Source organism: Sipha flava, unplaced genomic scaffold (assembly GCF_003268045.1).
Source record: "Sipha flava isolate LNK unplaced genomic scaffold, YSA_version1 41_pilon_pilon, whole genome shotgun sequence".
In the NCBI taxonomy this organism is placed as follows: domain Eukaryota; kingdom Metazoa; phylum Arthropoda; class Insecta; order Hemiptera; family Aphididae; genus Sipha; species Sipha flava.
The window spans coordinates 1,983,683-1,996,604 of record NW_020273144.1 but is presented as its reverse complement, the minus strand read 5'-3'; the positions used below and the strand labels follow the sequence as shown (position 1 = coordinate 1,996,604).

At 27.8% G+C, this 12,922-nt stretch overlaps 1 protein-coding gene across 1 annotated transcript in view; it reads right to left on the bottom strand.

Moving 5' to 3' along the window:
- Positions 1-412: 412 nt before the first annotated feature.
- The window catches only part of LOC112688953, a 221,059-nt gene continuing 208,549 nt past the window's right edge, over positions 413-12,922 (bottom strand). Inside the window, exon 7 of the mRNA XM_025562400.1 lies at positions 413-574. Coding sequence (XP_025418185.1) covers positions 492-574 — 83 coding nt within the window. The 3' untranslated portion in view covers positions 413-491. The remainder of the gene's footprint in view (positions 575-12,922) is intronic.

The following is a 12,922-nucleotide window of genomic DNA, read 5'->3' as shown; positions in this document are numbered from 1 at the left end:
TTAATTAAAACCCATATGGTTTGAAGAAAAAAAATGTAAAAACGAATAATTACATGACTGCGAAACAATAATGAATAATCTGTGTTATACAATTTCCTTTTCTAGTGGAAATGTATACATAAATGATTATTTACATTGTATAGTAATTACCAATCGAAAAAAAAAAAAAATGAAATTATAAAATAAATATATTTTATAATTTCTGAAACATTATTCTGAAATTATATTTTGCCTTAAACTTTTTATAACGTCAATATGAATTCATATAGTTATTATATGAATTGAACACTACAATTTTCTTATATACTACACTATTCATATTATACTTATACGTATGGCTATTTTCTCACATAAATTTTTAATATAATTTTACTGAACTATGTATTGTTTTATACATTTTTCATTAATGTATATGAAAATTTGATTCTACTCCATCAAATTAATATTATGGACTACATTGTTTGCGGTTAATTTTTATTTTCGATACAAGTCTAATAAGCTATGACTTTTAAGACCCAGTAGAACACAATGGCATGGAATACTGTAGAGCAAGTGTGGCTAGCAGCGTTTGGATCTGAAATCATAACGACAAATACACATTAACTTTATTTTATATGATTAATACGATTAAATACATACTTTTTTATGGTAAATTTATTTAATTATAATTTAATCATAACTATAGTAATAACAAGAATAAAATAAATAATAATGATATGTAAATCACTGGCGATGGTTCTTTTGTATAACTACTCGATAAAAGTTTATTGAACGTGGAAAACGTGTTTGTTCAAGCCGTAAAGAGTCTACTAGAAAGTATGGAAGTATTTGAAGTTCAGTAACTGAACTTGCCAACTGTTGGCATTTGAAAACTTTTTGTTTGTCTTTTATCACTTCAGAAGTTGATAATAGTTATGTGCATTAGAATTATCAAACGAATAATTTTATTTATTATAACTATCATAAATATTACATAAAATAATAATAAAAATAATAAATAATAATTTTTGTGAAAATGATAATTATTTTGTCCACTTATTGAGATATAATAATAATGTCAGCGTAAATGCACACCGAGCCAAATATAAATAAAATTATCAATAAAATTTTAGCTACGTGCTTATTGGATAACCTTCTAAATGTCTCTAGTATAAAATGTACGGGAATGAATTATAATGAAACTGCAATAATTTTAATAGAATTCAAATTAAATGTTTTCTGTTAAGTTAATTTATATATGGACATTGTTAGAAAATCAGTGCACCAGTCATCAGTATATTTGCTGGAATTTCTTTATTAAGTATAATAGGTATTTTATGAAATACTGACTGAAATTTTTATTCGTGGTTCCAGAGCTAATTATTTTTCACCACTTTAAAAAAATAGAAAAGTTCATAAAAAAAAGTTGTAAGTATCTATAAAAGGAAATTTTTACAGTTACGACGTATAACTTCACTAAATCAGGTTTTTATTACAAATATTTTAGTTGCTATTCAAATGATAGCTATTAATAAAACAGTTGAATGAAACAAAAATTAGTTAATGATGAATAATTGTTAATGAATATATAAATAAATAGTAAATATTTCGTATTAAAATCGGTTTTTTTATTTATTGTTGCAAAATCGACCTGTAAAATAGTTAACACATACTTATTGATTTTGAAGCGACAAAAAAGAGATTGGTTCAAGTTTATCTATTAAAAACGACAAAAAAGTTTCTAATAAATAGTATGAAAAAAACGATAATTTTATCGTGATACTAAAGATAATACCCAAACATATTGAAAAACCTTAGTTTTATAAAAATAATATTTATCCTTGTATCAATTGTTCTGCTGATTTAAATACTTCTGTGACTATGACAATACGGAATAATATGATTAATTGATACATTTTTATGTATGTATTGTACACATTACAATTAATAGTAATAGAAATCTACAAAATATTTTATTTTTCACTATTACAGCTTATTATTTTCAGTTCACCGCAATTTTGCCTTCGTGATATACAATTTGTCTTAATAAAATCGAACAGTTATTGCAAATTAACAGGTTAGGTTAGAATTTAATTTTTCATAAAACGTTAATTGTAAGCCACAAGAGAACGTACAGAATTATGAACGTGAATATTTCCCGTAAAAATATATGTATCGTATAGACATTGCGTCGGGAGAGAAGGCGTTTCGAATCTCGAAAATTTCGAAAATCAACCAAATATTTCTCAAAACGTTACCATAATAGGAACATAGTAATAAGTATATGATTTAGACGACCGTTTAAACTCGGGGAGACAATCAACTTATGGCACGCTGCCAGTCGAATACTCCTTGCTACACGCCTGCACGGTTAACTGACCGTGAACCGATATTACTTTCTGCAGAAATAATATGGCTGATAGCCGAAACAATAATACCGAAACGTAAATAATACAATGTGTAATACATTTGCGCCGCCGTGAAGTTGCTTTCGCGTAAAGATAAGGCGATTCAAGTGCAATTGCGGTCGTCGCACTAGATAAAACGCACTTCTCAGGCGTGGAAAAGGAGTGAGTAGTATTGTTATGTTGCGCTCACACACACTACCAGTTGCATTTCACACACATCGCACAAATTAATGAAGTTCAGTTCAAACTTTAGCGATATTGCACCTTGCATTCAAGATTTCGCTTTTGCTCCGTTTACATTATGTATTGTTATTGATTAGATTAGTAATTGACTATTAAATGACAGTTTTAAGCAGAAATATATATTTACATGCATCGATTAAAAAAAAAAAAAAAAAAAAATTAAAAATCAACGAATAAAAAATAAACAATCCGTAAAACTATAATAGGCTGATTGGTTTTTTTTTTTTTATATGATTCTAAAATATATGTGTAGAAAATTGAAACAGTATTGTATTTGCATTCAGTATGTTGCGTTTATTGTTTGTGAATTGAATTAATTCTTTGAAATAATTTCTTTATAATGTTCTCTACAGTGTTTAAATTAAAATATTGTTTTTTCGTTTTGCCTTTGAACGTTATTAAAATGTTACGTTTGATATAATGCGAAGAAGTATAAAGTTTTGTCGATTTTCGTTGACTTATTGTTTAGGATTTATTAAAAAAAAAAAAAAAAAATTTAAAATTAAGATGAATTTCATAGGTAAAACGCAACAAAGAAATAATACAAGAAACCTTTTGTTTAAAATTCGTAACGTAATTATTTTTTTACGTCAGACAAATGTTTATTGTCTTTTAGTATATGTATATCTTAAGTTATGTTAAAGAAAATTATCTTGAATCCTGTTATCGGACATTGATCATATTTTTTTCAGATTTTTTCGTAATAACGTTACACGTAATGTTTTGGACCCCTGGTTCTTTCTCTGTAGCAATCGAAAACAACATGATAAGAAAAGCAGCTAAAAATATTCAAATCACGTTAATTTCCAGGCTGTTGATAAAATATGAGATTTTGTAATATAATTCAATGTTTTAGAATATTTAAAATAGTAATAAAGAAAAACTTCAGCTCTCTCTAATTTATAATTAGGTTGGACCCAAAAAAATATGATATTAAAATACAAGAAATTCCGACTCTGCACGGAAATGGTACCCAACGTATTTTTATCGGTAGACTGAGCTCTTAAAAAACAAAAAAAAAAAAAAAAACATGACCGAATAAACAATGATAAAAGAAACAAAAAAAAAAAAAAATAAAAATATATATATATATAATTGACTAAGGGATTTGTCAAAAAATAATAAATTTTATAACAATAGTAAGTACAAGAATAATAAGACGATACACAAAATTACATTTCTGTAACAGCAGAAGTGGTTGTTTTTAAAGGCGTGTAATGTGTAAATAATAACTAGTGAAGGTAAATTTTGTATAATTCCGATGCATAAATAAAGGACATATTGGCGGGTATAGTAGCTTTTGTTCTTGTGAGTATTTTAAATTTTATTTTCTTATTATTATATAATTTCATAGTCATAGAATACTGTATGTTCTACAATAAAGATTTTTACAATTAATTTTGCTAAAGTTTTTATGTAATTCTGATTGTATCATGATATAAATACTTTTTTATAAGAATACATATTAGTTTTGTTTTAGCCGTAAAACGTGAAAATAAATTATTTTAAGTACTATGAACAATTTTTTATAAGAGCTTTCGATATATTTCGATTACAGTGGTCACAGCCACAAATCGTGTTACGAATTGTGATTAAAAATGAGTATAACTAATTAACGTTAGAGATATAACTATTAAAATTGCTATCACGATGCAATAATTGATTGAAAGTAATTACGGGAAAATATGCTACCATATGCGTTTGTGTAGTAGGCATAAAGATGAAAGAATATTTTGGTAGCGTTCACTGAACGATGTTACCGGTTTAATGGTTCCGAGAAAGAATGAAAACTGCCGTACATTAAACAAACGCAAACAGACACGCCTTAGATTCCACTTCTAAGCATTATATATGTTTGTAAGTCTGTAGTCCAAAACTTGTTCACGCAGAGATCACAGGTTAACCTTCACACTCGGTTGATATTCTGCATACCCTTTTTCGTAGGATATTGTCAGAGAGATATAATCAAGTATTAATACAAATTGTACTTATTCCGACGATTAGTCAATGTGCAATCATTGGGCTATCGATTGTTATCACTCCTATTCACCCGCTGTTTTACACGACATTTCACATACCTACAAATTGTACGATTGAGCAGAGATAACAAGCCGGGTCAATATTACATAGACATTTTCTCCAGTAAAACTATACATGATTAACGTCAAAAATCAGGTTTACATAAATTCAAAAGTCATTTATCAAACTCGCGTTCGGAATGTCGAAATGTGCTGTTGTACAATAGTTAAAAACGATATTTCGATGTCTTTCATAACTGGGAATATCAACGTAACCTACAGGACAAGCCACTGTATACTTGACTTTATATGTGCAGTATGACGCAACATTTAACGACACGATTGTTCAGAACATTTTGAAAACTATTTGTAAATTCTATAGACTAGATAAATTGTATGTTTGATGAGTAAACACAGAAAAAACTTTTGTAAGCTAATTGCTGATGAATTTTTTTTTTTTTTTAACGTTTTCCATCAATTCCATTGACTTTTAAATTCGATAACAAAATAATGTGATGTCAGACGCACGTCGACTGCTATGCACGGATAAGTGGTTAAATCGATTCCATGCATCATTATTATTATTATTGCAATAAGCTCATTTCAATCTGTGGTTTTAATGGGAAAGATAGTAGAATATATAGTGTATACGTTATACACATTTTGGTACTTTTACGTGCCGTGGTTGGACGCGTCGTCCAATGCAATAATGAAAGAATATAATTATCCACTATGATCATATAGATTTACATATATATTTGGATCAAACACATCACACACGGTTACGGAACAATGCAATTTAGTCGTAAATGGTAGTACCTGAGGCTATTCAAGCGGTGTAATGGCCATTACCATGCAACATTTTAAGGGTATCCGTTGAAATACGGTAATTTTCTGTTTTATCTTTAAATGCATTATTTCTCTACAACCACATTGGACTAAAATTTTACAAATTATATTGAATTTCATTATTCCACACTCGTCTCAATCACTATCAATCACTATCATAAACAGTGACAAACCAACCTAAGAATATTCGGGTTTTTGAGGTGCAGTGAATGAGTGGCAAGGTGGACAGTATTGAATAATAAAATATAATTTTTGCTTCTATGTTTACTATGAAATCCATCATCCTACTCTCTTTTCTGCAAAAGCATGTTGTGACATGTTTGCTATAAAACTATTGTGAGGATAACGATAGTTGTTTGATGTCAGGCGCTATATATAATACGGTTTCTTCATAAAAACGTTATCATCTTAGTGCATATATGTGAGGGTGGCTTATTGTGTGTAATAATTTCTAGCCATGTGGTAGGTCAAAAATTACAATATTCAAAAAGGGTACGAAAGAAAAAGATAAGGAGGAAATGGTGGCTTTCTACTAGTTTTCATAACACAATACATCACCCCTTTCTTTCCATAAATGTTCAAGCATGCATTTGTTCGTAATGACATGGTACAGAATTCGGTAATGCGTATAGTTATAATATCGTTATGTATCCAAATAAAAATGATTATATTCATGGTAAGTACGTGTGTGGTTTGTACGACGAAATTTGACGATATAATTGATGAATTACTCAAATTTATCCTAGTTGCGGAAGAAAGATAAAATACTTGTGTTGAGTGAAAAACAATAATATTTGTCTGACCTAGAAAAATTTTTTATATCTAAAACAATGAAAATATCGAGCAAACTGTAGCCTATAGTTTTTTAAATGGTTGGATTCGTATATTCAAATAAATGTAAATTTATATTTAAAGAATATATGTTTTGTATTGAAATATTTGGAATATTTATTAAATTATGTAATAATTTTGAAAATTAAAACAACTAAAAACCTAATATTTTTATCCACAGCAAAATCCATCGTAAGTCACATCATTTAAAGTGTTAAATCAGCCAAATAAATATAAATATAAAAAATAAATAAATCTATGTACTGGGTAGGAATTATATAGTTGTAATGAATATTTATTAGAAGAAGAAAACAAATTTTGTTACTAGTCATTAGAAGATTCATGGGATCAACAATTATTATTGCAAAATTGGCCATAAAACCAAAAGAATTTAGTTTCGTTTATTTTAATCGATGAGATGTGATTACTCATGGTCCTTAACAAATTTCGTTTGGTACAGCAAGGGACCTTGTAAATCCTAAAAAAATATCTTAGGTATAAGTTTAGTCTTTTACCTGAAATAGTCAGGCCACTTTATAGTAAACTTCTAAAGATTACGGTTATAAAAGAACCTATACATTCATCAAATAGAGAGAGCAGAAAATAAAAAATGTAAAAAGTTGTTAATATAAAATTATGGGTTTAGTAATTTGCTCAGTTAAAAAAACGCATACTTACTAGTGGTTTTTAAAAAATATCTATAGTAAATATAGATTTCACAGATTTATTTTAAACAAATTTGGTTCGGCAGTAAAATATTATCTATCCATTCCATTTTTAAATCCCACCCGATTAAATTTTAATTTAAATTAATTTTCAGTTGCTCAAAATCTTGCGTGATTAATGAAATGAAATTATAAGTATAATTCCACAGGTAATATAAAAATATACGATGAAATTATCAGATGTTCCATCTAAAATATTCTCGACTTGAAGAGCGAAAACGTGGCTAGAACGACTTAAGCTATAAAAAGAATTACATTTTCTAATCCATATATTTGTAAATAGTATATGCAATCAGGCAAACAGTAGTTTTCATAAACGATTGATTCGTGTTTGTGGGTACGCAGCGATATTAGAATTATTGCGGCAGAATTTATGCATATGCATTTTTTATTGACGCGTATACGACCGTTGATTCGACGTTTATTAATTATTAATCTACCCTTCTGAATAGTCGTTCTCTTGGTCGTTGAATAAACATTTCACTCTTAGTTTGGTTTCTCTTCAGATATTTTCTAAAAAGTGGATAAATCTTAATTTCGTAGACATAATATGTACATACAATTTTATTATTTTTAAATTTCTGTATTTTCGCACATATTTGTAAAACACCATATAGGTAAAATATTTTTATAAGTCAGTAAAATACTGCAATGACACTTACATTTTTGGTATTATATTCACTCACTCAAATAGAGGAAGTTATTTTTTTTTACGCTTATTATTTTTTTAAATACAGGTTAAGTATATCATTAAATTTACAAATTAGGGAATTCGTATATATTTTTAATGTGTTAAATAAAATGTATGTGAGTATTGATATGAAAAAAAAAACATTTATAATTACGATATTGAATAAATAAAAAAATATTTGTATCTTCTTTTAACATAATATTCAAATATAACCAACTCGTCACATAAATATTATTTTAAGTGTTATATGCTATAAACTAATTCTGAAAACTTTGAAAAACGTGTTATCTTGTGTAATACACATAACATTCATACTCTATTGGTACATTATAAAACACATAAACCTACCTATACAATTGTTTGAGCTTAAAAAGATTTGAACAAAATTTAAATAATTGTACATTAATATTTTTTTGTTGACCAACCATATGTTATATTAATATTATGAATATCAACCAAAAGGATGCTTTGTATTCAATTTATCATTTAAAAACCCATAACGAACTTCTGTTTAATTTAATTAACTTGTGGTCGAAACACGTCACATGCATTATCATTTGCCTATTAAACATAACATTTAACTGTGTATATATACATATACAAACAACGGAGAAAAGGAAAACATAAAGTTTAATAGTTGTAACAAAATGAAACTAATAAGCAGACTTAGTTCATATTATTGAAGAATGATATTAGTGTAAATTAATAAAACCCAAGGGCACATAAAAATATAAAGGAAACTAAACTTAAATAATCTTAAAATTATTTAAAATTTTGTGTAATAATATAACTATAATGTTTTTGAGTAAAAAATCTTCATATTATTAGTACTCCTTAAAAATGTAAATAATGCCACGTATGCACGAATCAAATTATTATTTTTTCAAACAAAATATTCGGTATATTTGTTTTTGATCGTATTTTTTTCCTAATTTAACTCTTTTGTTTTCCAGTAGCTTCTAAATATTCTATACTAAAATCACACCATAACGCACTGTCATTCTTTATTAAACGAAAATGGTAATTATGTAAGCATTAAGTATTTATATACTTGCATTAAGTAGTTGAGCTATGGTGTTTTGAGTTACATAAAATATTTTTTAATTTACTCTCATAACGTCGTTTATATAGTATTGAACGCTTTTAGATCAGTTCTTTTTAACATTCATACTTGTAACTTAGCAATTAAAAATGACCATTTCAATTTTCGCAATTTTTGCGTTCAATCACTTTTTGCTTAAATTGACTGTGAATGCTTAATTTCTAACTAGTTTTTTGATTTAAGATGAAATCAGGATTTACGTATATGTATTTTATACGATATATAAACAGTCAATATTGCAACGTTGGCGCAATTGATACGATTTTAAAGCCCCTTTCTGAGTAGCATGGTTAATATTTATGCACGCCTTGGTGATATTAAATATTATTCACAATCATTGGGAAATCGGGATGAAATAAAAAAAAAAGAAAAAGAAAGAAAGAAGAATGTCTTCGCCACACCAGTTCATGATGATATCGATTTGTCAAAGATGATATACCAAATATTTTGGTTGGTGGCGATAAGGGGTATAATCTAAGGATATGCAATAGAGTCGTGGGCGTGTAATATAATATGCAAGACTAAGGTAATTGAAAATTGGTTTCACTTTTCAGTTTTCATTTGTTGATATGGATAAATTATTATTGGTGATTAATCATAAACGTGTTTACTTAAAATATTATTCAGATCAAGAAGAGAGAAATAGTGAGAGATATTTTCGTAATTTAATTTTCATAACGTGAGAGTTAATATAATTTAATAAATTATGATTTTTTAAATCACACAAAATATATTATGATTATACAAGACCAATATTAAAATAAAACGAAAAATTTATTATTTTATAAGGTTACGAGTGACTAGACTCTAGGTGTCTAATCTCTCCATAAAGGGATTAATGGGTCCAGGGAGTAGAGCCTCTTGTTTTTATCGAAACCAGTCTATTATAACATGTCAAGTGATGATTATATATCAATCACATGTTCGTTAATACATTTAAATATTGGCATCAATATAATATATGTATTAGTCGCCTAGTTATTAATACGTTCGAACATTATTTCGAAGGAGTTTTATTACTTTAATGATAATATCCATCATATGCATCTCGTACTATGCATTTCGTTTTTCTTTAAACATTGGCCCTGCAGTCAGACATTGTTCCAATGACGGTTTGTCAAATGTTACGCACTATTAATGAATAGTGTATGCGTGAAAACATAATACATAAAACCGTTCGAAAGCGAAAATAAAATAATAAAATTAATCTCCTTTATTCTTTACAATTTTCGTTTTTCTGTACACCACATCACCATTGTTTTCAATAACGCCATACTATATTGAAGAAATTTTAAAGATTTTACTCGTTACACGGCGCGTGTTGCGTTCGCATACTCTACCTCATCCAAAGCCTCAGCACGTCGTAGCGCTCATGTAGCACTACACTGTAGTACGAAAGCGATATTTTCACGCCAGATGTTTCCCATAATACTATTGAACATAATAAAGTATGCCGGGAAGGAAAAAGAAAAAAAAAAAGTAATTCTCAAAGACGATGTATGTATATTGTATATATCTACGTAAAATATTGACCTCGTATTATACTTATTGTTCGTCGTTTCACGCACAGTTTTCAGGTTTTCGGTTATTACGTTTACGGATTAACAGTGTATTCAAAAGTACCGAAGCCATATGAGAATGGAAAAAGGGAAATCGTTAAAAATTATAATTCAAATACCATCGTCACCTACTCGGTCAGCGAGTTAAGTAATGATACGTGTTGAGTCACGCCCACGTCTACTTAAAAAATCACCGAGAAAATCGTTCGAATATTTAGTATTATTGAAACAAACACCCAGGGATATTAAGAACAGTTGATTGCTGTGATATGTATTCGATAAACAAACATTAAAAATTAAAATTATTAAGTAATCTGATTGGGATTAATGTTCATTTACAATTAATATTTTGTACAAATGATTAGAGATGTAATGTACCGGTTTGTATCTTCGTTTTAGATGGTATTCAAAAATGTGTATAAAAGGCATATATTTCACAAATTAAATTGCTTGGTTTTATTGATACATAACTCAAATACGGTGTATGTGGATTTTTTTGTGTGTCACTCATTGTAATCATTGAATTATGGAAACTTATAACGAACGATAGTGTACGCTGTTTAGTTAATGTTAAATTACAGTAGATTTGTAAAGTATCAAAACTATAACATTTATTATAAATATAGTTTAAACCTTCATTTTGTATTTTTGGTGTATATATACCGGTTTTATAATTTTTTTTTTTTTTTTTTTTTAATGTAAATTATTCTTTGATTAGTCGGTCAATGATATGAGAAAATTAAAATGGAAACCTTACCATTGGAATTTCATACAAAATCGTTTGACACTAATAAAATATGTATTCGATTGAAAATGTATAAAGAATAACAATCAATTTCACGTTATATTGCAAAACAATAACTTTGGTAATGTAAAAAAAAGAAGGTATCTGAACTCTGTTGAATTATGTTTTAAAATTAATAATATATTCACATGTATTATAACCTAATAACTAGGGACGGATGTCCATGCACTTAAAATTATTGTAATATAAATAAATTTATGTATAAAAAATTTAAAATATGCATTTTAGCTAAAAAAACTACAACAAAATATAAAAAGTAAAATATATCTTACCTTAATTATTAAAAATTAAAAAATTAATTATAATTTTTAAGTAATCAATTTTTATGAGTTGTTATTTTTATATTATATTATATTATTATATTTTTAATATATTATACTAATTTACAATATGAGCATTATACTTTGATACAATAGTTTTTTTTATTTTAATAAAACTTGAGTCGAAAAACATTTGGAACAAACATCATTATACGGATTTTTTATTTATCATTTATCTACCCGTTGGTTTAAATATTTTTAAAAAAGTTAAAAAATATACTGAAATATGCATTGTTCTTAAAATTCCACAAATATTTATTTAAAATATAATACGCAAAAAGATGCGAATTACAAATAATGTTTATTATATTAGGTAATTGATTTGGTTGAACGTGAATGAAATTTTTATCCAGGGCCATATTAAATTGAATCATTAGAAAGAAATATGCGATTTTATAAACACCCAATCCCTACTAATAACATATTTTAATTAATTCGTTCACTATTGGTAAAAATAAAAATAAATTTTAATGAAATAATTTTGAATAATTATTTCCTTTATACCTGTAATTACATAACATATAAGTTTGTCCCGAAAAGCCTATAGGAAATACTTGTCGTTACGTACTCCATGCGATGAGTTGTTTTAATAAAACTGACACCATTACAAACAAAACGTTTTCGGAGTACAATGACAGAGGTAGTGAAAAATTATGTTGGTGGAAATGAGTGATAAACTCGTCGGGACGGCTGAGTTGAATTGGAACCAGGAATAGAAGAAGTTTAGTTGTGCGGTCGAGTGGGAGCATTACAGTAACTTTTTTGAAGAGGGTATTTCTGTTTTTGAAGATTTTTCAAGGTCGATTAAACGTCTGTGAATGAAAAGTTATGTTGGAAATTTACACACTATGTCTTGCATACGTAATTTTCATTCGAACAGTTGGATAGGAAAGCGAACTCAAAATGTATACATGTATTTACATTTAATAATAATGGTGAATAGACACGTATGTGTAAAACTGCAGGTTTGCGCATGCATGTATACGAAACGAGGGAAAAAAGAGCGTTTCGATAAACAGATAAGTTCGCACCGAACAGTTGCGACGTATTCGGTCGTTTGAACGGTCTGCGGATAAAGCTTGTGTGCACCGATGAATAACGATTTGGGACGGACTGTATTCGTATAACCAATAGCTGGTGAGGACGTATGACGTTCCGTCAATGAACCCGTGTACATACTTGAAATTCCAATGTGTATCGAATGACGAACTACGTCATAATATGAAAACAATCTTAAGGGATCGTTTTGTGAATGGTGAGACGGTTATAGAAAAACTAACAGGCCAAGCAAATATTTGTTCATGAACTTTCATTAACACGATTCTTTGACACGTGATTCAGTTCCATGTGAACAAACACAACGTAAAATATAATTAGAAAAAATACAACTCT